The sequence below is a fragment of the Sphaeramia orbicularis genome, chromosome 12, assembly GCF_902148855.1.
Source record: "Sphaeramia orbicularis chromosome 12, fSphaOr1.1, whole genome shotgun sequence".
Taxonomy (NCBI): Eukaryota; Metazoa; Chordata; class Actinopteri; order Kurtiformes; family Apogonidae; genus Sphaeramia; species Sphaeramia orbicularis.
In genome coordinates, this window is record NC_043968.1 from 68,121,035 (window position 1) to 68,144,153 (window position 23,119).

A 23,119-nucleotide genomic window follows, 5' to 3' on the forward strand; every position below is an offset into this window, starting at 1 on the left:
TGGATCTGTAACTGTAACTGCATCTGACAGATGGAGAATGTCGTCTGTTGCTGGGTTTCTATGAATAAACCTCTCCTCAAGCAGCCATTTTGGATCTCAACAACAAAAAAAATTTCTACAACAGAAATACATAGATAAATACAGTACAGTCCAAATGTCAAATTAATACATCTCTTCCTCACATACTTAGGTAAATGTAAAATGTACCAATTTGAATTTCATCATAGCAAATGGGAAATGGATCCACATATCACAGCTTTCTTGTGTATTTTGTTCTGTTCTGTCTTTATATTCTGATCTTACCAAAACATATGTAGCCCATGAAAGTAAGAGGTGGAAGAAGGAGCCATCAGAGAATATCAGAGTGTAAAAATAATCCAAAATATGAAACACTTATATTATGAAAAAAGAAAAAGTGGGGAAGCACACAAGTGGTTATAAAACTTTGTGTTTTAGCATTTTAATCTTGCTTGATTTTTTAGCTTCACCATTCAGACCTTTATACAAAGCATCCACATTTGTTTCCTATGAAAAACACCAGAAATTAAGTTGAGGTTAAAACATTAGTCTTCTAGGACTTATTTTAGTAATATATGAATATTACAACTAGGGCTGAATGATATACAAAAAATTTGAATATTTTCACAAGTAATTCAGTCACTATTAGTTACAATTTAAATATGAATAGTAGTTATTCCATTACATTTTCAAAGCAAACATAAGTAGAAATGTTTCATTTACAAAGGGATATTGAGACCTGAAAACTGCAGCTCGTGAGACAATGTACCTGTATAAAAGAAGATGTAGATCACGTCTCATATAAAGCAGTGTCAAAGTGTTTGCGCATGAGCAGCATTGTGTAAATTCATTCAGGTTAATTCAGTGTTATTAGATGTTTGTAAGGGGATGGATGTAACATTTGATATAGATGTGTTATAACACAGTCCACCCTGTCGATCAGTTGTTTAGCTGCTGTTTAGCATAGAGGTTATTTTTATTGAGTTTTTTTATTATTCTCAGAAACTACAGTTTCATCTAAGTCATACTGAAGAAACATTTAGTTTTGTGTTAAACAGCTCAGTGAACTGCATCTGAAGTTGCATGTCATACACGTCACCAACACCAAAATAACCTTTGCATATTAAAGGAGGTGAAAATCACTACTAGTCTGGTTACATTGAAGCTCCAGAGACATCCTCAGTGAGTCTGAACAGATTGTGGAGAGAAACAGTTACAACAACATGTAATGTCTCTCTCTGGTGTGTAGGCTTTCTGTTTATACATTTTCTGATACTTAACCCTTAAAGATCCAAACAGCCACTGGCAACCCAAATCATTTACTGATCTAAAATATTTAATAACTTCTGAGCCACGAAACCTATCAATATGTTGAAATAATTCAGGTGAAATACAGTTTGCCATCTTTTTGTGATCATCAGATATGACCTATTTGGACGTTCAGAGGCTCCGTAGTGAACGTGGAAACACAGTCATCTTCTACAACACTGATTCACCGGTAAAACCCACGGAGTTTGATAAATGACAGTGGACGGAGACACTTGTTTTTACATTTTGTCACTGATATCTTATCTGAAAAAGTTACATTTTCTTCAGTTTTTTTCTGTTTCTGATATAATAACCCTCAACTTCAGTCTGAGCTTTCATGAACATCTACATGATCACTAAATTAAACATAGAAAAATACCTGATTTTCATGGAAAAAATGCAAAAGACACAGGGTGACATTAAATTAAATGGTGATAAATAACTTAAGAAAGGTCAAATTAATCAAATTAATTTGGGGACTGCCCCAAAGGTAGCAATGGGTCTTTATGGGTTAAAACAGATTTACAACAAACTGTGACTCTCTTGACTTGTAAAGAATGTAATTATACGTGTAAATTGATAGCTACAAAAAATGCATGTGTCTTTTTATAGCCATGACATGAGGAAAATAGGTAAACATGGGTCATATGACTCCTAGCTCATCCCTGATTGGTGGAAATAGTGAAGGGATTCAGTGCTCTGCAATGCTCACCTGCCTAGTCATTAAGCGAAATTGCACCTTTGATTTTTTTTTAATGAAATACACAATATATGTATGAAGTCCTACAGTTATCGCCCTCTCAAATGTAATGGAGCAGAGGTAAGTACAAATACCTCAAACTGGAGTAAAACCAGGCCACATACAGCGTTAGACATAACTGTAGAACCAGTAATGTCTGTGTTGAAATGTATTTTGTTCATCTTGGTTTGTTCATCTAGGTGGTTTCAGGCAGCATTTGCCTCTGGAGGTTGCATTGAACAACTATCTTCAGAAGAATCACACCTGGCACATTACACAATCCTCTGCTCTTTCCTGAATTATACATTTCCTTGAATTGTCTTAACCGTTGACTCAGTGGGTTTTACACATTGACTAGGTGTTAGTTTCACTGACTGCTACAGTTTAGTAAAATACACAGCTCACTTCATCTGACTTGAGAAAAATGTCAAGTATCTGTGACGTCTGAAAACATGTGATTCATAGTTACAGTGACATTATTGTCTGTTTGTAAGAATGTGGAGGTTCACTTCATAACGGGCCTCTTATTTATTGGTTTTTTTCCCCCCTGTTGTCATTCTTGTGGAAACAATTGTTAGAACAGATGTAACAGTTTCCATGATGCAGATTTATGAGAAATGTTTTCTCTGTGGACTGAAATGTACTGTGGGTTCTTTCATTAGTTTTATCAGAGGATACAACCATGAGGTACAGTCACCTCTGTTCATGTTTTGTTCCTCCACTCCATTTTTTTCTTCAGATATCCAGTTCATGCCCAAATCTGAATTTTCACAGCTGTGTTCAGTGGTTAACCTGCCCGTTATGTAAATTTTTTAAAGACATGGATCGCTGGTCATCTTAATTCAGTGCATTTGTATTCATCCAGCGGCTGTCAGAAGAAACCCTCCGTAAATATTAATGAATATTGTTTGTACTTCATAACTAATGCCACTACTAACCATTTAGTCTTTGTTTAGTGCAGTGGTGTTACTGAGCTCTCACTGATCATGGTTCTATTAGGATAATTTTGTCTTTATCATATAGAATGTGTTCAAACTTTTAAAATTTTGTAATTTCACATTATATTTTTACCTCTTTTAAAGGGTGCGATGGCCGTGCCCACAGCCACACAAAAGGTTGCAGCAGCCACACTCACAAACACCACCATCACATGTTGAGTTATGTTGAGCTGCAGTCACTTGGTTTACACACAACACTCATAGTTTGTTTAAATTTGTTTTATTAGCACTTTGATAAAACACTGTTGCTAGATGGAGCATGCACATTTAGTTCACACTGTTTGTCATTTTGCTATTAATTCATTTCTTTTCTCTGAATGACCTGGCTGCTGGGTGACATTTCCTGCTTGCAGACAAATGATGGGGCTGGGGGCAGAGTAGGGTTTTATGCTGAAGTCCCTCCCATGGACTGGACCAAGAGCTTGTACATTAGTGTGTGTGTGTGTGTGTGTGTGTGTGTGTGTGTGTGTGTGTGTGTGTGGAGGGGGGGTTAGGGGTTTCTTTGTGTTAGTATTAGTTTATGTCTATTTACTTTCCCCCTGTGTGTTAACTGTGGTTTGATTCATTAGTATATTTGTTGCCCAATGTCTCAGTCTGGGAGGTCTGTTTGTTGAGTTGAAGTTTAATTTTGTTTGCATTTTCTTCAGTAGAGTTATATTTTCTTGACCTCTTTTAAAGGCCCTATAACTCTGATATCAGTTATTTGTTTTGTAAAGATATTTTTTTCTGCGAAATAAATCCCTTTTTTTCAGAACTTTAAACCTGTGTTTTGTGCTTTGACTGCTTGGTCCATGACAAAGGGTGATGTTGATAAGAGAGAGAAATGAGACATATTTTACTAAGTTCAACTTTGTTTACGTCATCACACACCATATAAGTCCTAAGGATTTTTATTCAAGTGTTTTGCTCCTGGAGGACTCTGTTGGCGTCCGTGAATTGGCTTATTAAGAGTCTGGTCTTGACCAGCTCTAAGTGTCACGAGATAAATTTTGTTATGATTTGGTACTATATAACTAAAATGTGATGGATTGATTATTGACAGTAAAATGCACAGTCTGGCCCCACATTTTAATATTTTGTGGGGCTGCCTTGATTACCTCCGCCAAGAGGTATTGTGATCACTTTGCTTTGTGTGTTTGCGTGTGTGTGTGTTTGTTTGTTTGTTAGCAAGATAACTCAAAAAGTTATGGATGGATTTTCATGAAATTTTCAGGAAATGTTGATACTGGCACAAGGAAGAAATGATTAAATTTTGATGGTGATGGGGCAGATCTGTCTTGGCGGAGGTCTGCACTCTCCGAGTGCTTTTCTTGTTTACAATATGCATTCACCATGGCATTATTTCTGTAAGCTTATGAAGTGTCACAGTTATTTCTGTTGTTCATTGGGCACTTACTGTTGTTGAACTTGTTCATGTAAACCAGGGGTCCCAAAGTGGGGTACACATACCCCCAGGGGTACTTGGAAGAAGCCCAGGGGGGTACTTGAAATTTTTTTGGAAAAATACATTAAATAAGTCATTATGTACTGAATACAAAATAAATAATGAGAGTTAATGCTGAAATATAAAACACAGTAAATATATTGATATAACATTTTTCTTGTCAATCATCTTGTTTAAGCTTTGGTAACATTTTAAGAAAATTTCTATTTTATGTTTTTCAAAATGAGTTTATTTGAGTAGTTAAGTAATTGCTTTTTGTTGATGAAAGGTTCATTTATTAATTAATGACAAATTTATTTATTTATCTTATCAGTGAAAGAGGACACTTTCTAGTTTATATTTTGCACACAAAATGTACTTTAAAAATATGTTTAAACACACACACACACACACATAAATATATATAGATACATACATAATACATATATACATATATATATATATATATATATATATATATATACACACACACACACACACACACACACACACACACACACACACACACATATATATATATATATATATATATATATATATATATATATATATATATATATATATATATATATAAGTTAAATATATGTTGTTTGCTTAGAAAGTTTTGAAAATATAAACAGACACCTTTGGCACAGGAACAAATTTTGCCTGATTTTTTTCAATCAAAAATGCTGAACTGAGAGTTGGGGATACTTGGCTAAAAAACATATTTCAGGGGATACTCACTGTAAAAAATTTGAGAACCACTGCTCTAAACCAACCCCTAGGGCATCTCAAAAATCCCTTTTCTCTTCAGATCACGGTGTTATTTAAACCAGTTAATCTCCAACATGATAATAGCCCCCCCCAAAAAATTTCAGCAAAATCCGTCAACGTTTGACGCCCCCCCCCCCCCCCCCCCCCCCCCCCAACCACCACAAAGTATGAAGGGCCCGTCAAAAAACGCCAAAAACACTCCTTTTAACCCAGAAAATCACATATAATGAGGTCTTAAGTGTCCACAAATTGCTTTTTCTGGTATTTTACAGCATCCCTGTAATATCAGCTTCATAGGTTACTGTATCAGGTGATATATAAGTGAAAATAAGGTGATTTTTAGATAAAATAACTCAATTATAGGCTAAAAACTTGAAATAGAAAAAAGTTCAGAACAGTAAATCTAGTTGAACACAATGTCTATTTTCTTAACCCCCTTTTCAGCAAAATACAGGTTTTAGTGAAATACAAATATAGCTGAACACTTAATTAATAAAGCTAAATACAAGATTTAAGGTTGCATAAATCAAAGACTTTAATGATGACATGGTTCTGATAATCTGGACATACTTTTATACATGTGCATTTCACAATTTATTCAGATATTACTCGCTCTATAGTTTCTCTTCCATTTCATTCTTGAGAAACTCTGGTAGCTTGATTCAGTGGGAACCAGACACTAAAATGATGTTCCCTCTATAGACACCATCCATGGCTGCATTGGTATAATCTTGGATGTCCCTAACACCTTTTTCTGCAGTATTGTTAACAACAGATAGCTCCGAGACATTCATTCATTTTCTGAACCCGCTTTATCCTCACTAGGGTCACGGGGGTCGTTTGGAGCCTATCCCAGCTACATAATGGCTAAGGGGCCAGTTCATCGCAAGGCTGACATATAGAGATAAACAATCACTCACATTCACACCTATGGGCAATTTAGATTAACCAATTAACCTATCAGTGCATGTGTTTGGGTGGTGGGAGGAAGCCGGAGTACCCATAGAGAACCCACGCAGACACGGGGAGAACATGCAAACTCCACACAGAAAGATCCCACCCACATCAACTGGTGTTGGAGTCAAACCCAGGACCTTCTTGCTGTGAGGCACCAGTGCTTTCCACTGCACCACTGTGTCGCCCAAGACAATAGCCCTCATTTCTCTGTATTGTTGCTCTTCCTCGCACTGCTCTGGGGGTGCTTCCAGCCATGCCCCATCCATGCCTAGAAGGTCAAATATCAGCCAGGACTCGACTGGGGTCCCACAAGATCCTCCAGGTCAGGCTGCTGTCCATGCAGGAACTTCTGTGTGGGAAAGGTGGGCTTTCCTCTACTGAATACTGCAGGTTTGGGGTAGGCCTGCAGTTGTCTTGCCATGGCTGCTTTGGTTTCTATTGGTACTTCTTTATCAAAGAGCCTTAGTACCACAAGAGACTCAGTCAGGTACCACATGTGACGCAGTATGGATGTGTTTACTTTAGGCACTTTAGTATCCATTTAGTAACCATTAAGCATGGTAATGGATTTAAAAACAGCAGTTTTTAGCATTTTTTGATGGGCCCTTCATACTTTGCAGTGTGTGTGTGTGTGTGTGTGGGGGGGGTGTCAAAAGTTGACAGATTTTGCTGAAATTTTTTTTTTGGGGGGGGCTATTATCATGTTGGGGATTAACTGGTTCAAATAACACCGTGTTCTGAAGAGAAAAGGGATTTTTGAGATGCCCTACCAACCCCAGATCACAACACTGCCCCCACAGGCTTATACTACAGGCACTAGGCATGCTGGGCAATCATTTCATCTGCCTCTCTTCTCACCCTGATGCACCCATCACTCTGGAAGAGGGTCAGTCTGGACTCATCAGACCGTTTTCAGTACCTTTTTCCAAAGAACCTTTTTCATGACCTTTTTCCAAAGAACTTGATGTGGCTGAAACATATTAGGTCCTTGTCTTGATTTGCTCAGCAGTGGATTCATATAGGAGCAAACAATGGAGCATGAGGTTACAGCATCATCCATTACAATCTGACACTCATTATATGAATGTATGATCAGCAGAGGTGGTGGACTGCGCAGATAAAGTACCAAAAGAGTGTGATTCATCAATTTATTTAAACTTTAACTTCATATGACAGGTTTGTTTACTAGGTCAGCATCAGATGTTCCCTTGTTAAATGTTAAGCTCACTGTTTCAGAAATCCTCCGGTAGCGTATAAGGTCGGTTGCAGCTGTAGGAGGAGGTTGTGTGATCTCCTCAAAGGGGTGTGATCTGCAGCGCAAGACAGTAGAAGTTTGTGCATGTACCTGCTAGACCAGTTACAGGTATTATATAATCTGTTTATTGTAATCATTCCTTTATGGGACACAGTCATGATAGACATCACTGTGTGAAAACAGCTGAATAGAATTCTCAGGAATGTTATATTTCCATCATTATTTATATTTAATTTTTTTCCCACCATTTGAGATTCAGCTGGTGATCTGTCATTATCATGTTTCAGTAATGGTCTTTGCACACACCCTTTGCCCAAACAAGGCCCACACTTTAATATTTATCATCTGCCTTTCTTAAAACCTGGATGCACCAGATGACCTTTTTAAATGGAAACACTGTCCAATCTTTATGCTCTCTATTAAACTGATGGTTGTTTCACAAATGAGAAGCTCCTCCCTGCATCACTTAGGATTAAAGAATTTGTTGGAGCATGTATTAGCTCCATCGATCACTCCAGTAAATATCCAGTGGAAGGATCTGAACTATTGGCTGAGTTACATACAGGTGGGAAATTTTTTTGGCAAGGCTGTGCATATGTACAGCGCTTAGAAGTTAAAAAATTGAACAAGGTATGAGCAACACAACAGAAGCATGTGTGTTATATAGGGATGAGATCAGCCCAGTTGGTATTGTATGTTTGAGCAAACACTGAAACATTTGATGATATCTTTGTGCCTTCACATCAGTAGGCCAGAAGAGGCTCTAAAAGATGGTAGATTTACAAAACCCTGGAGTTTGACAACACATAATGCGATTCAAATCCTTACTTCCATAAGTATTCAGGTTTAGACAACAAAAATGTTTCGGCTGAGGTCAGGGAAAAACTGTTTTGGTGTAAATAAGCAAGACAGTACTGTGGGACTACTTTCTCATTTGTCTACCACAGAGCCAAACAGTGACCTCGTTTTATCACGTGTAGATTGGTAACCTGTAACCCTGCGCCACAGTACCTGCTCATAAGCATGGCACAGGCCATGTGGCTATCCGGTTACAGGGAAAGGCTAGGACAACAGTAACTGGAAGGTGCTTCGTGTGCCTATTCATACTTTCAGTTTCAGCATGCAGTCAAACAACATGAAACGTGGTGACTGTTTTGCCTCATATGAGGTGTTTGCCCTGGTTTTTGAGCAATATAAATCAGACACTGGGCCAACGTCCAGAATGCAGAATTCAGATCATTTGATTGGCTCTGTGGCAATAGACAAACCGATATTTCGTGCCACAATACTGTGGCAGCCATTGCCAAATAAATAGTGAATCAGATTCTAAACATCTTTTTGCACTTTGTCACACCAGACCCTGGTATCCTTTTCTAAACCTACCAAGGACCATTGTATTTAAACTATAAAAACAAAATTCAGTAAATACATATGAATATCATTTCTATTATAGTCGGTCGAAAACACTCTGTGTGTTTCTGTGGGTGAGTTTTGGGTGGAATGTGGGGCGAGAGTAAAAAATACCACGTCTCAGAATTTGATAGAAACAGTCTAAGTTTGACACTTGAATCTGCAAAGTTAAACATGGAGGGGATGTTGCCATGGAATGAAATGTACCCATTTAAGACAGCAGCTGATCCAAGATTTACCCCTTAATCAATCAACATTTATGTGTACAGCATTATATGAACAAATATGTTCAGGTGCTTATTTTTCTTACGTTGCGTTTGATTAAAATCCTTCACCGCTTGTGGTCAGTTCCTAATCTAGTCCAGTAGAGGTCAGCATTTAGCTGTAAAGCTTTAAACATTTCAACAAACTGCTGTCAGAGGTTCACTCCATCCTCAGTCCAATACTCCCAGCCATGATCAACGGCTTTCACTCACTGCTAGTGTTTCATTAGGCTCTTCTGAGAAGCTCTTATTACCCAACACATCACTGACAGTTCATTTTGCATGTGCTGTATAGCGTAATTCAGTAGGAGTGTTTCCAACCTGCAGTTTCAATTTATACATAAAACTAAATGTGGCTTTGAGGGCATTACAGAATCAGTAACTTGATAAAAAGCAGATACAAACAAGAGTAATGGAAACAGATTTAGGGAATTTTATCTGTGGAGACTGCAACGTCCACTAAATTAACATAAATTTTATATTATTACACAGGAAAATGCAATGCAACGACACCATCTATGAAAAGCAGCAGCAACAAATGTCAGACAAAGGCTTTGACAAATTTGAAGAGTCTGAAACGTTACACAGATGTTGACTTATTCAGAGGCTCAGGTAGTTCATGTATGAAATACATGTAACTGACAAGGTCTAAAACGATAAAGTACAACAAAAAAGCAACTGTATAAATGCATGTATAATCTTATTTAATTCTGCAGGGTTTCTAAAATTGGGATGAATTTTAGTAACCCATTTCGATGGAAAGCTGCCTACTGATGGACTCAGTCCTTCTGGATCCTTAAAACCTTGAACTTCACAAACAAGAACTGAAAACCTTAACTGAGACTTTACAGTTTTAAATTTTATTTCTTCGCCATGAACTTCCAAAAATCAAAAAACAAAAAAACAAATGATCAAAAATACAATATAAACTTCTGAAAATCAATACACTGAATCTTTTTTTTTTCTTTGATTTTTTTTTTTTTTTTTTTTAAACACAGGGCAAAAAACACTGAGCAAAGGCAAAAGTCCAGGCGGCTGGTGACTCTGCTTAGTTTTCTTTGCTTTTCTAGATCGCAGAATATGATGTTTCACAAACAGCTGAGTCCCCCCCCTCCTATTTACCCCGATCATATACAGTTCACTAGTTTTAGGCATTTGCCAGAGACAAACAGTACAAAGTGCCCAATAAGAAGTCCTGGAGCTAACAACTGTGTTGAAATTTTCAATCAAGCACAACTGCAATCCACCACTTAGTATACAATGTAACCCCCCCCCCCACCCCCAATACTCCCCATAAACAGTCTGTTGAGGATGAATGTGTACAGGTGGCTCTAAAGGTTACAGTGTCTGCGCAAAGAAGAGAAGTGAGACTGGAGAGCCAAGTTGAGTTGTGTCGCTCAGGATCTATTCTGTCATCAAGTCTCAGATCCAATGGGAGAAGATCAGTGTCTATGGGGGGGTAGGGGGTGCAAAACTGCAGTACTCTCCATTTTACCAGTTTTATTCAGAAATATGAAATCTATAACAGCTTATAGCATTTCACCATTAAAATACAACAACAGATTAATTCCTGTAGCACACAGAACAAATATATCTCCTCCTCAACTTTACTGTATCATCCACTGATTTTTTTTTCCTTTTTACTTTGCACTTAAAATATATGGTCATATTTTTTTTTAATTCTTGCCGTCATTTAAAAAAAGACACAAGAAGGGTTTAGAAAAAATGGCATTATGTTAAACTAAAAAACACGGGCATAAAAAAGAAACCTCAGTGATTGTGTCTGTGAATCTGTCCAAAAAAACCCAAAACAAACAAACAAACAAAAAAAAAAAACGGTGTACCCTGGAGGCTGGAGGAGAGGGAGGGTCTTTGTGTCTTGGTCGGTGGGGGACATTAGTGGTGCTGTGCAATCTTTTTGCTTTACCCCACCGTTCCTACCACTCTTTCTTCTTCTCGTCCATGGACACACCACCAGGTCCGAGTGCCACCACCAGCAGCAGGCCCCCGATGACTGAGGTGGTCTGGAAGAAGTCGTACTTGAGGAAGTCGTGCATGGGCTTGTAGGCCGGGATGGTCCAGAAAGCGTTGAAGTAGATGTTTATGGCCAGGAGCCATACGACAAGGGTCAACGCAGCCAGCTTAGTTTTGAAGCCGATGGCCACCAGGATGATGAGGGCAGTTCCCACCATGTTCTGCAGAATCTGGAAAAGGATATAAAAAGCTAATTGTAAATAGTGAAGGTGTTTCAAACATTTGGAAACACCCAGTCTTTTGCCATTTTGGACAAATGAATGTTTCTATTGTTTATATATGAATGGAGTTTTATTTTGGCCAAATAAACTAAGTAAAATTTAAACTTAAAGAAACTAAACTTAAACTTTATTTTCATGGGAAAATTCTTCCTCAGCAGCTCAACAGTTTTACACACTAACTAGCGTCCAGACAGCTTCTCCGTTCATTCTGTTGAAATAGTTTGCCATGTTTCTTGTAAAACTTGTCTTGGTACTCTTGGCTGACGGATATTTCTTTCTGACCTTGCGAGCCAGTTCATCCCAGAGCAGTTTAATAGCTCTCAGGCCAAGTGACTTGGTGGGACATTTTATGATAAACAACACTCCAGTTGACCTTTTTCTCTCTAAATAACCCTCACAGAGATTGGACATGTTTCAGGTCATTGTCTCCATGTATGATGAAGTTGGTGTGAAGGTAAGAATGGTGTCCATGACATATACACTAATGCATGAACGCTGAACCATCCAACTGTTCTTCATTGTTTTCATACATCAGTGCACTCAGTCATGGTCTATAGCAGGGGTGTCAAACTCATTTTAGTTCAGGGGCCACATACAACCCAATATGTTCTAAAGTGGGTCAGACCAGTAAAATAATAACAGTGAAAAAAGTATAATTACATTATGAAAATGTTTACATCTACAAAGTATCCTTTGTGTGTGAATAACATGAACAACCTGAAATTTCGTAAGAAAACTAAGTACAATTTTAACAATATTATACCTTAGTTTACCATTTACACGTGCATTACAACTTATAGATCACAGTGGATCTACAAATACACAAAACATTTAGTAACAGGCAGAACATCATTAAAAATTGTACTTCCCTTAAGACATTTCATGTTATCGTATGCCATTTCATAATATAATATTTCACGTATACCATATTTATTCAGGTTATTCACATTTTTTTGTGAAAGGATAGTTTGTAAATGTAAACTTTTTCAGGTAATTGAACTTTTTTACACTAAAACAAAGAGAAAAATTTGGAGATGTCATTATTTATAGGCTATTATAATAGTACTTTCCTGGTCTGATCCACTTGAATTGGGCTGTATGTGGAATCTGACCTAAAATGATTTTGACACCCATGATTAATATCTTCAGTGCATTTCACAAATTCAACCCACGGGCTGGATTGGACCCTTTGGCGGTCCAGTTTTGGCCTGTGGATTGTATGTTTGACTCCTCCAGTCTATAGGGTATTTAACCTACATGTATTTAATGAGTTAGCATGTTCTCCAAACTTGTTGGAAAGAGAAACTTGTGAGGTGTAATATGATATAACTATATTTAAACCTATTAGTGCCTAAGGTGACAGTGTGATTATATTCAGATTCAGAAAACTTGTCCCCAGGGGGCAATTTAAGCCATATATGAACAGCATGACTAGAAAACAGGACAGTACTTATAAAAATAGGCACTTATTAAAAAAAATCTAACTAGAAAATGTAAACAATATATACACATCTTTGTACATTTACATTTCTTAAACTAAAGCCTCATATTGTTAAAATACCTAGTTTGTTGTATATAAACAACAGGAACATGAATATGTCTCTCACAAGCAATAGAAGACTAGGTGTTCTGAAACCTTTGACAGGCACTGTATGAACAAGTCTTACTCCTGGATTCCATTGAGGGCCACTGTGTCGCATTGGGGCTCAGATGGGTGTTGTTGCTCCCACTGCAATGTCTCACATCCCATTGTGAGTGTTTTGGAAGCTGGGTTTTTGTCTGTTCCGTTTTGTCCATTTTTTCCAGTTCTTTTAACTCTACCATGGCTGCAGAGTTCAAGTGGCAAAGAGCACGACCTAAACGTGTAATACAACTGATAGCTCACTCTCCTGCTGAATCAGACTTTCAGAGCTTTGGTGTGTTAAATATTATTTTTCCCTTTGCTCCATTGTGTTGAAGTTAATTACTTGCACTAACCATTTCCTCCTTTTTTACTATGTTAGTATGGTACCAGTTAGCTCTACTCATATTCACTTGGGAGATGTCACGCAACCTCTGTCAACTCCATACATACAATCTGTGATTTAGCTGTTTGTTGTTGTTTACTGTATTCATTTTACACTGTTAACATTGTTAGGTTCAGTCAAGAACAACATGGACAAAATACTTGTGCCTGTGTTTTAGATGTTAAAATACATTCACCCTCATATTTATTTTGTATCCATATTTCACCATATTTTCAGTCCATAACTGATGTTGATGTAGTGATGTTGTTTTGAAAACTGACTAATCCTTCTATGCCAGGGCTGCCTCAGTATTTCTGGCCCAGCACCAATTTTAGTACACCATGACAACCGACAAACTTGTGCTTATTCTGTGCCAACTTTGAAAATGTTGTAAAAACCTAACTGTATTGATGGTGAAATGCACATTTTGTGCAAATAAAAAAAGCATATAATCTGAATTTGGCAGCTACGTAAACCACATGGGTCTCATGCTGTAAAATGACATGCATCTTGTAAATACATCTGTATAATATTTTGTCTTTTACCTCCCACTTTAATTTTCAAGTTTGTTTCAAAATAATTTTAATACAACCGAAGCTGTCAAAGGTATCAGTTCCTTTAATATATTTGTACCCCCCCCAAAAAAAGGGTGCAATGCATTTTGTTTTTGATCATCTTCGTAAATGAATGAAATGTATTAAAGTTACAGTTATTGCATTTATTGCAAACTAGTTATTGTTATGCAATTTCCCAACATCCACATTTATTTGTAGCCCATGATGCTCCATGTAGGGTCATTTTTGGCCATTCACAGGAAACAATTAGGCATTTTTCATCTCTGACATTCCTGCCTGACTTCCCTCCATCTGCTCTGTGCATCTTGATGCCACTTGTGTTAAAATTAGACTAGGTGCGTATTTTTAGGGCAAAGGAGAGCTGCTTCTGGGACACTTCTAAAATGCACTGCAGTACATTTGGTGGAAACACAAGCATATTGTGAACAGATTGATCAACTCCGGCAGCCGCAGTGGAGTCTGAACATGATGCAGGGGCCTCTGGTGGTGGAATCCAGGGGTCAGAGCTTTAGGAGTGATTGACTGTCAATACTTACGGAGAAGAAGTTGGAGTCAAAGTGTAGCAGGGTCATGAACATGAGTACCAGCAGGACCCGACCTCCCAACTGCATGTACTGTTTTGGCGAACTCTCTCCCATGGACGGGACTCCAGCAAACATACTCTTTCCTTCTGAACGAGACTCTGCGAGCAGCAGGAGCAGACCACCGCCGAGGGCCAGGTTTCTGAGTGAGCACACAATATTTTTAGGTGCACAGAAATTTGAAGCAGTAGATTAGTAATTCTTGTCTGATGTAAGTTGTTCAATACGTGACAACTACAGTAATATACCCTATAAAAAAAACAAAAGACATTCAGCCATGAATGGTTTCATATAATAATAACTGAAAACAAACAAACAAAAAAAAAAGCGCTGCTTGTACTGACACAGCACAGCCTGCTACAGAAAGGGTATTTAATGTTGTGTTAATGCAGCTCTCTTCATACCAGGGAAACAATATGCGAGTTTGGACCGTCACAGACGAAAGCAACAAGGCACCTTTTCTTGTAGCTAAAAAGCAGTGGTCTTACATCTCACATCACACAAACAGCCAGTGTCACACCAAAGACAGCCTTGGACTGCATGAGAAACTTAAAATGAACATTTCACAGTCACAGCTGCTATGACCAGTGGGAATGCATAAAGAGTCTGAATTTAGCATGAAACACAGCATTGATCAATGGAACATGTAAATGTATGTATGTAATCTTTTCCTGAGTCCTGATGAAGTCCACGCCCTGGCCTAAAGGAACACCTCTGCGTCTGTGTGATTATTGGTTTACTTTATTGTTTACAACTACAGTGAAATACATAGATGATGCATGCTGGTGAAATTTTATTCTGGTACTTTGCAGCCTCAGATTCAGCAGGCGTTTTGGTCACACAGTCTGCAAACATGTTATACCCAAGTTTATAATATTAATTTCACTCAGTGTGGTTGTGATACACTTAAGATCTGAAATCTCATATATATATATATATATATATATATATATATCTCCTTTATTTAACTAGGTAAAAAAGCTTCATTGAGATTGCAAATCTCTTTTTCAAGAGTGACCTGGCCAAGAAAAGCAACATAACACACAGTTTTTGACAAGACAAGACATAATACAAAAACGTCGATAGTGACAAAATAATCATTTGTACAAGTTTAAAAACAGTTACACTGACCAAGCTCATTGATTTCACGCTCCTTTAAAATAGCTTTAAATTCACCTATAGTAACAAGTTCAGATAGATTTAGGTTTAGGTTGGTAAACCTCTACATGAAAAAAGCCACTGCTGAGCTTCAAGAACAACAAGTGGCAGCCTGTCATCATATTAAATCACACTGGACCCATCCCACAGTAGATAAACAGTTGTGACTGGCTGAGTTGGCTCTAGTCCAAATGGAAATCAGTGTGAATGGCAGCAGTGCCAAACTGATCTGCTGGGGCAAACAAAACATTTGCCCTCAGATAGACGCATCTGGTTCCCAGGCTATATTAGGATCTTAACATACAGTATACAGATTATATTCATTTTAGACCTGAAATTGTTTTCAGAACTGACTAAAGCTTCATTAAATGACACATACCTCATCAAAAACTTAAGGTCCCATAAAATGCTGTATGCAACAGTCTGAAAAAAAAAAAACACAAAAAACCAGACATAATCCTCAAGGTTAAACACAATCAGAATTTTAGCATATTCACATCACTACTTTGTATAATAATGCTGTTGTATTTACCTGTAGTGCTATGATGCCAAATAATCCGAAGCAAGCATACTGTACAAAATTTCTACTGAGGATGAGGACACAACCACCTGCAAGGACACACAGCAAGAGAATAACATTACAAAAGGTTATGGTTGCTACAACTGCTGCGCAACATTCCATTTCAGTTTGTCATCAAAAACAATGGTTTGCCATCGAATATGAACCAGCCATTTAAGATTTTGAGCAGAGTTAAGTAGAAAAAATCTCATTCACTTTTGGATCATCTTGCACTTGGCTGATCTGCAGAATAACAGAACAGTTGCTTTCAGCTAAAGCAGAAGAGTGAAGTGCTTAGTCTGACACATTTCAGTGTCAATTTCTACTGTTTCATTAGTAAGCTGGTTTATGTAAACATTTCCCATCTATCAGCTTCAGCAAATGTGATTCCATTGTATCTGACCTCTATAATTAGAGATAGAGCCCAACCGATTAATCGCTGGCCGATTAATTGGTCCGATTATAGCGTATCACCAATTAATCAACATCGACCAATATGTAGCCGATATATTAACTTTTTTTGCGAGATTCTGTCGCTCGCTGCTCCTGTGTGTGTGTGTGTGTGTGTGTGTGTGTGTGTGCGTGTGTGTGTGTGTGTGTGTGTGTGGTGCCCGGAGAATAAGAGGAACTTTAAAGCGAGGTAGTTTCACTTTCACTCCTGCTTGGACAATAACGCTATCACCCCCCCCACACACACACACAATCACGGAGCTACACCCGCTCGAGCGAGCGCGCTCTGACAAGGATGGACTGCTTACAGCCCCCCCACCCCCACCCGGTGAAAATCCGCTACCGCGCGCTCTGACAAGGATGGACTGCTAAACCCCCCCGAAATCACGGACCCCGCACCCCCCACCCCCCCCACCCCACACACACACACACACACACACCCATGTCCGTGCACCTCCTGTCTACCTCACACTCTCATTCTGCCAGCAGGCTTGGGTGTTAAGAGTGTAGGGGAGACTGGGGATAGTTGTAACACGGGTCAGTTGTAACTCTTGCTATTGCTCCAATCAGGAACAACTTAGGACTCATCTAATTCACTCTGCACATGCTCAGTTTAGTCCTAAGTCCACATAAGAAGTTGTAGTGCCATGAGGCAGACACATCAAAATTTGTGAGTGAAAACATAATTGCATGGTAAGTAATATTTTTTGCTCTAATTATTTTTGTGATTGCATAGCTTGCATTTGAAAGTAGTGTAAATTATATTTGTGAGATAAACAAAGATTTATGCAACTGTTAATCCACCTGTCAACAATTATCTAATACAAGATTATTACATCCAGGGTAGATCAGTGTTCTTATTTCATATATCAGCCAATATATCGGTTATCGGCCAGTATCGGATACCGGCTGATATATTGGATATCGGCTTATTTTAGCCCCCCAATATCGGTATCAGCCCCAAAAATTCCATATCGGTCGGGCTCTAATTAGAGAGGCAATTTTTTCCACCATAGAGCCCAACTTCATTGTGTTCTGAAAAATTAAAAAGTAGCCTATGTCAGCAACCTGCGCTGAAGATAACATCAGCAACATGACAACATGAACATCAAACTACGTTTATTAACTGACAAAGTGGTATATGGCGAGCCTTGAGGGGCTAACTGCCAAGATGAGGCTGAAAACATCAAGATCACATTACAGTAAAATGAATTGAATATGATAATGACACACAATGTGTCCGTTTACTCGTGTTGATTCTTAATGTGTTTTTTGGCAAGATAACAAGTGGCAACACGACAGACTTGGTCTCCAAGAGACAAAAACTGCAGCATTGTGGCAACAAAAGATCTGAAGATGATGAAAGGAGTGAGTTGAAAAAATGTAGAAGAGTCAGCATGCTTAATTCTCTGCTTTTTTCACTAGTTATTTTGCGCTTTTTGGAAACAGCTTAGAGATCCATTATTGTTACCAAGTGGACTGGAGTCACGACACTGGCAATCTCAACACATTGTACTCGGGAGCGCCTGCTGAGTCGAGTTTCACACTCTGTGGTTAAATTCTGTATACTGGTCTGGCCTGGCCTTTGACAAAAAAATAACACCAGTTTTAACACTGGACCACCCATAAATTAAAATACATATCTTATGTGACTTTCATCACTTACTCTGAGATATAAAAGTGTCTCAGCGTTTCAGATTGATGCAAATGGACTTGAGGATTTACACTGACGCTATCTATTGTGATAACACTACATTTATGTCCTGACTATTATTGTACGACTGGCTGAAAGTCATACTGTGATATGATTTTATATATATATATATATATATATATATATATATATATATATATATATAGCTGAATCCAGCTCAGAAACACTGGACCTTTAAACTGAAATTATTATGATTACTTTGTGCAACTCCAGTTCACCAGCCTCTTACAACTATTACAAAATTCACACCACCACCCTTTGAGTTAACAACTTAAAATCTCAGTTGACTTATCTCATGTTCCACCCTTAACCCTTGCTGTGTGTGCTGCATCTTGTGTACTCACCGAGCTGTCCTATGAGATTAAGCAGCACAAAACACGTGGCCAGAAAATAGCCACAGCTCCAGGTAGCCTCGATATAGTCTCTCTGCTCATTCCACTGGAACCACATGCGGATGCCATCCTCCAGAAACGTGCTGATGAGACAGAGACGCGCCAGGTGGGGCAGGTACTGTTTTGTTACCCGCAGGAACTACGCCACACATAAAAAGACAAAAACAAAGATGACACCACAAATGACAAACATGAAAACATGTGACATAGATTGTAAGAGAATATGATAGGATGCATTTCCTGCTTGTTGACTGATGTGCAAGACTATAGCATTACTCGCTCATGAAGCTCTCTTTTAACCCATAAACTCCCAAAAGTATCTACTGATTTAAAATGTTTAATACCTGTTGATCCACTAATCCCATCAATACATGAAAATAGTTTACCTAAAATGCATGCTTTTCACAGTCATCAGATAAGACCCATTTGGATGTTCATAGGCTCAGTCGTGAATGTGGAAAGACAGTCATCTTCCACAACATTGATTCACCAGTAAAAGCCATGTAGTTTGGCAAATAATAGTAATTGCAGACACTTATTTTATAATTCAGTTAATGTCATTTTGCTGAAAAGGTAATTTTTTCCTAATTTTTTTCTGATTTGATCTAGTAACCTTGATTTTCCTTTGAGCTTTTATGAACATCTACATGATCAGTGAATTAAATAAAGGAAAATATCTGATTTTCACCTCAAAATGTATGGATGATATAATAAATGCTGATAAATCACTTCTTGGGAAATTTAAAAAAAATCATTGGAAGTTGCAACAAAAATAGTTCTGGGTCATTCAGGGTTAAATGTACTTTCATTGTGACCTGCTTAGAGTCTCTAAGCATCTAAGTAAGAACTTTGAGAAAACAAGTCATTAGGGTTGCTACTAATTATTATTTACTGGGAAAACTCTCAGAGCTAAAAATTACAGCACCAAGTCATTTAAGTGTGGCTGTTACGATAGTTAAAGTGAACAAAACAACAGTCGTTAAAATCAGAATTTCCATCTTCAGTCCACTGTTTGGAAAAAGAAAATCTCTCAATCTGACCTGTTGGCATATTGACATGTTAAGTGAAAGTGCTTCCCCACCAACTCGGTTAACTCACGGCAGTTCACCCTCTACACGGGTACTTATGAGTGAAGTGATGTTTTTCTGTTTTTGTAAGTAGGTGGAATAAAGTATAGTATCAGTTTCACCTCAGTTTTGTTCTATTCAGCACCTTAAAAACTATCATTTTACCATCAGTACAAGTTAATGATAATTTCAGTGCATTTGTTTAGATTTAGTTACTTTTATCTCTTTCTATCAACATCAGGAAAAGAATGGCATTCAGGGTGTTTTCTTTCAGTAAAAAAGAAAGCTGTAGAATGCCTGTGTAGGTTCTCATTTGCCCAGGTCATCATTCTTCTTGGTAGTTCTTCTCGGTTCAACTGGACTAGTTTAGCTCTTACGAAAACATTTCTTCTCTCATCCGAGAGACTTTCTCAGTTCAAAGCTGTAGAATAAAATCCAAGAAGGCCAACTTTTTTAGTGTTTTGAGCTATAACATCCTTTCAAAGTCAGTAATTACACTTTAGAGGCCTAATATTAGCCATTGCCAACAGACTGTACTGAACAATCTATTGCTGGAGATTCATCACTAATATTTAGACACATTTATGCACAAAATCACACAGTCAATTACAGTGTTTCACATCAGTTTTCAGAGACTTTAGCTTTGTCTGGTTTTGAAATTACTTAGAGGAAGTAATTTTTGTTTTTGCAACTCTGTTGTCAACCTTATCCATTCCATAAGATCAGAAATAAACTCCTCAAAAGCTCAAAGATATGACCTTGTCAAAAATGAGCCCACCAGCAACCGTTAAACAAGGGAAAAGTTGTTCACTTGGTTCTGATGCTCTCCACATTGATATTGCTTTCATTTGGCCTGAAATCACCGTAGTGCTGCAGCAAAAACTTGTAAAGATGCAGAACTCTACCGCACAAGTCAGCATGAAAGTAGGCTTCAATTTGAGCTATTTGACCTAAATTTACACTCATTGTTTGAGCAAAACCAAAACAAATACATTATGTTCCCTAGTTAAACATGAACAGATCCTCACATACTACGGTGCCACAGTAGAACAGCTACAGTGTGTGACCTCCCCTCGGCCCGCCTCCTCAGCAGTCCACATCAGCACTGTCAACCCTCAGCAGCCAATAAGCATTCACCAACTCCTACCATGACTGCTGTGTGAAACATGAATGGACTAAATGGGAACCAATCCCAACTAGCCTAGAAATAGACTCTTCTGAGCAGTAACGTGTTACTAACATGTTCATTCAACACCCATTAGTCAGGGATTTGGCTCAGCTGAGTTTCTTACAAACCATTCCAACCAATGTAAGGCAACCCATATGTTGCAGTGACAAATGGAAGTTTTGTCACAATACACAGTAAGCAGTGGCTTGTGACCAGAGTGTATAAATCAATCAAGTGGAATTAGATTTGGGAAATAAAGGACAGTTGACGTGCAGATTGGGCTCAGACAGACACATCAGGACTTGACTTTTGAACTGATAGCACTTCCGTAAAATCAGGATGTCTGAGCTCACCTACAAAAAAAAAATGTTAACATAAAGGAAGCAGATGTGTGTATGATCTTGACTTTCTTTGAGTCAGGAAAGTACAGAGTAATGTCAGCACACACTTTCCCAAACTTTATGTCAGAGGCTTTTAAGCTCTGAAATCTGATCTACACACACCTCAGCACCCCTTTTGTAGACCACTGCATGGTGTGTAGCCATGAAAAGAACACATAAGAAAACTGACACCATTACAAAAATATGGTGTTTAATGAGAAGAAGTCAAAGTTCAGATTTTGTGAAGAGCTGTATGATTAGGTAGCTCTGTCAAGGCTACACAGACCCACATTAGTTTAAAAAAAAAAAAAAAAAAAAAAAGCCTCTCCAGACTTGCAGATAATCCGTAACCATGAGCAAAGGCAAGGCGAGCAGTTATGGTGCTAATACACGACATTACTAATCACTGTTAGCTTGTAACATGGGAGCTAGGAGAAGGGATTTCACAACTGCTGGCTGGCACTGTCTGGTTTGACACAGACTTAACTGTGGCACTGCTATAAACCGGATGGCTGTAAGATGTCAAGCTAGCTAACCTAGCTGGCGTAATGAGCTACCACCATAAATCCACACCTCCCAATATTACTTTTCTGACGCCGGTTTCGCTTGGTCTATGTGACTGAAAAAGCTCTTTTATCCACGTGAAGACAGTTGACAAGACCAAGTAGCTCACTCATTTATATTCACATCTTTAAGTGAGCCATTTACGACAGTGTTGCGCCGACGACACTTCCCTGTCAACAGAGTGCTAATGTATACATGAGGAAACAAACGAAAACAGAAAGCGTCAAACTGGAAAAGCAAACATTGAGGACTGAGCGCTGTTCTCAGGCGAACTAGTTAGCAGGTAGCTAGCATGCTAACAGCGGTTAGCATCCACAACTGTCGTGCTAAACATTGAACTTACCTGGTCTGCCACGTCTTCGGCTGTGTTCATTAGATCCTCTTGCCCCATATTTCTAAAATATGGCGATTTTAATTATTAAGGCTCAGCGCAACACAGTCGAGATGTGTTGTTTTTTTCGCAGGCTGCGCTCAGACAGTTCCTCCCCCGTTAACGTTATTTACTTGAAGATTTCCCGATCAGCCAAACGCAGAGAGAAAGGCCGCCTCCGCCCCACAATGCCCCGCGATTTGACGAGTGAGACAGAGCCCCCCTACATGGTTACTGCAACCGCTGTATGCCACGTATACTGATCCGTCCAGGGGCTTGACACAGACGCACAGCGATGTTTACGGCTCTACCTGGGCGACCATCAGCAGCCTGACACCATCAGAGCCAGACCACACGTTTTAATTAGTTCAGGAACAGCAGGGCGTGTTCCATTTTTATTGATAACAATAACCAACAGATGATCAGACATACACAGAGATGCACAGGGGACTGATCAATACATGTTTGATATTAGAGGGGGAGAAAGTACTCACATCATGTGTAAAACTACAAGTACCATAGTTCAGAGGTCACCAGTAAAGGCCCCTAGTTCAAAATGTTGCTCTAGTAAAGGTGACCAGCACACATAGTCTAATGCATGGGTGTAGGCTGCCAAAGGATCCCATCCGGCCCATTTAATGAATTTTTAAAATGGAACAATTACACTGAAGACATTCAACCATAAAGCCCACAACTTCCAAATTATTCTTTTTTTGTCTGTTCCAAGTGATA

General features: G+C 38.5%; 1 protein-coding gene across 1 annotated transcript; it reads right to left on the reverse strand.

Moving 5' to 3' along the window:
* Positions 1 to 10,118: 10,118 nt before the first annotated feature.
* surf4 (surfeit 4) lies at positions 10,119 to 22,408 on the reverse strand. The gene is made up of 6 exons (XM_030149189.1): positions 22,361 to 22,408; positions 18,791 to 18,977; positions 16,256 to 16,332; positions 16,103 to 16,146; positions 14,521 to 14,707; positions 10,119 to 11,352 (listed from the first exon to the last, which is right to left on the reverse strand). Exons 1-6 carry the CDS (start codon positions 22,406 to 22,408, stop codon positions 11,086 to 11,088), a joined length of 810 nt encoding a protein of 269 aa, XP_030005049.1. The 3' UTR covers positions 10,119 to 11,085.
* Positions 22,409 to 23,119: the final 711 nt, after the last annotated feature.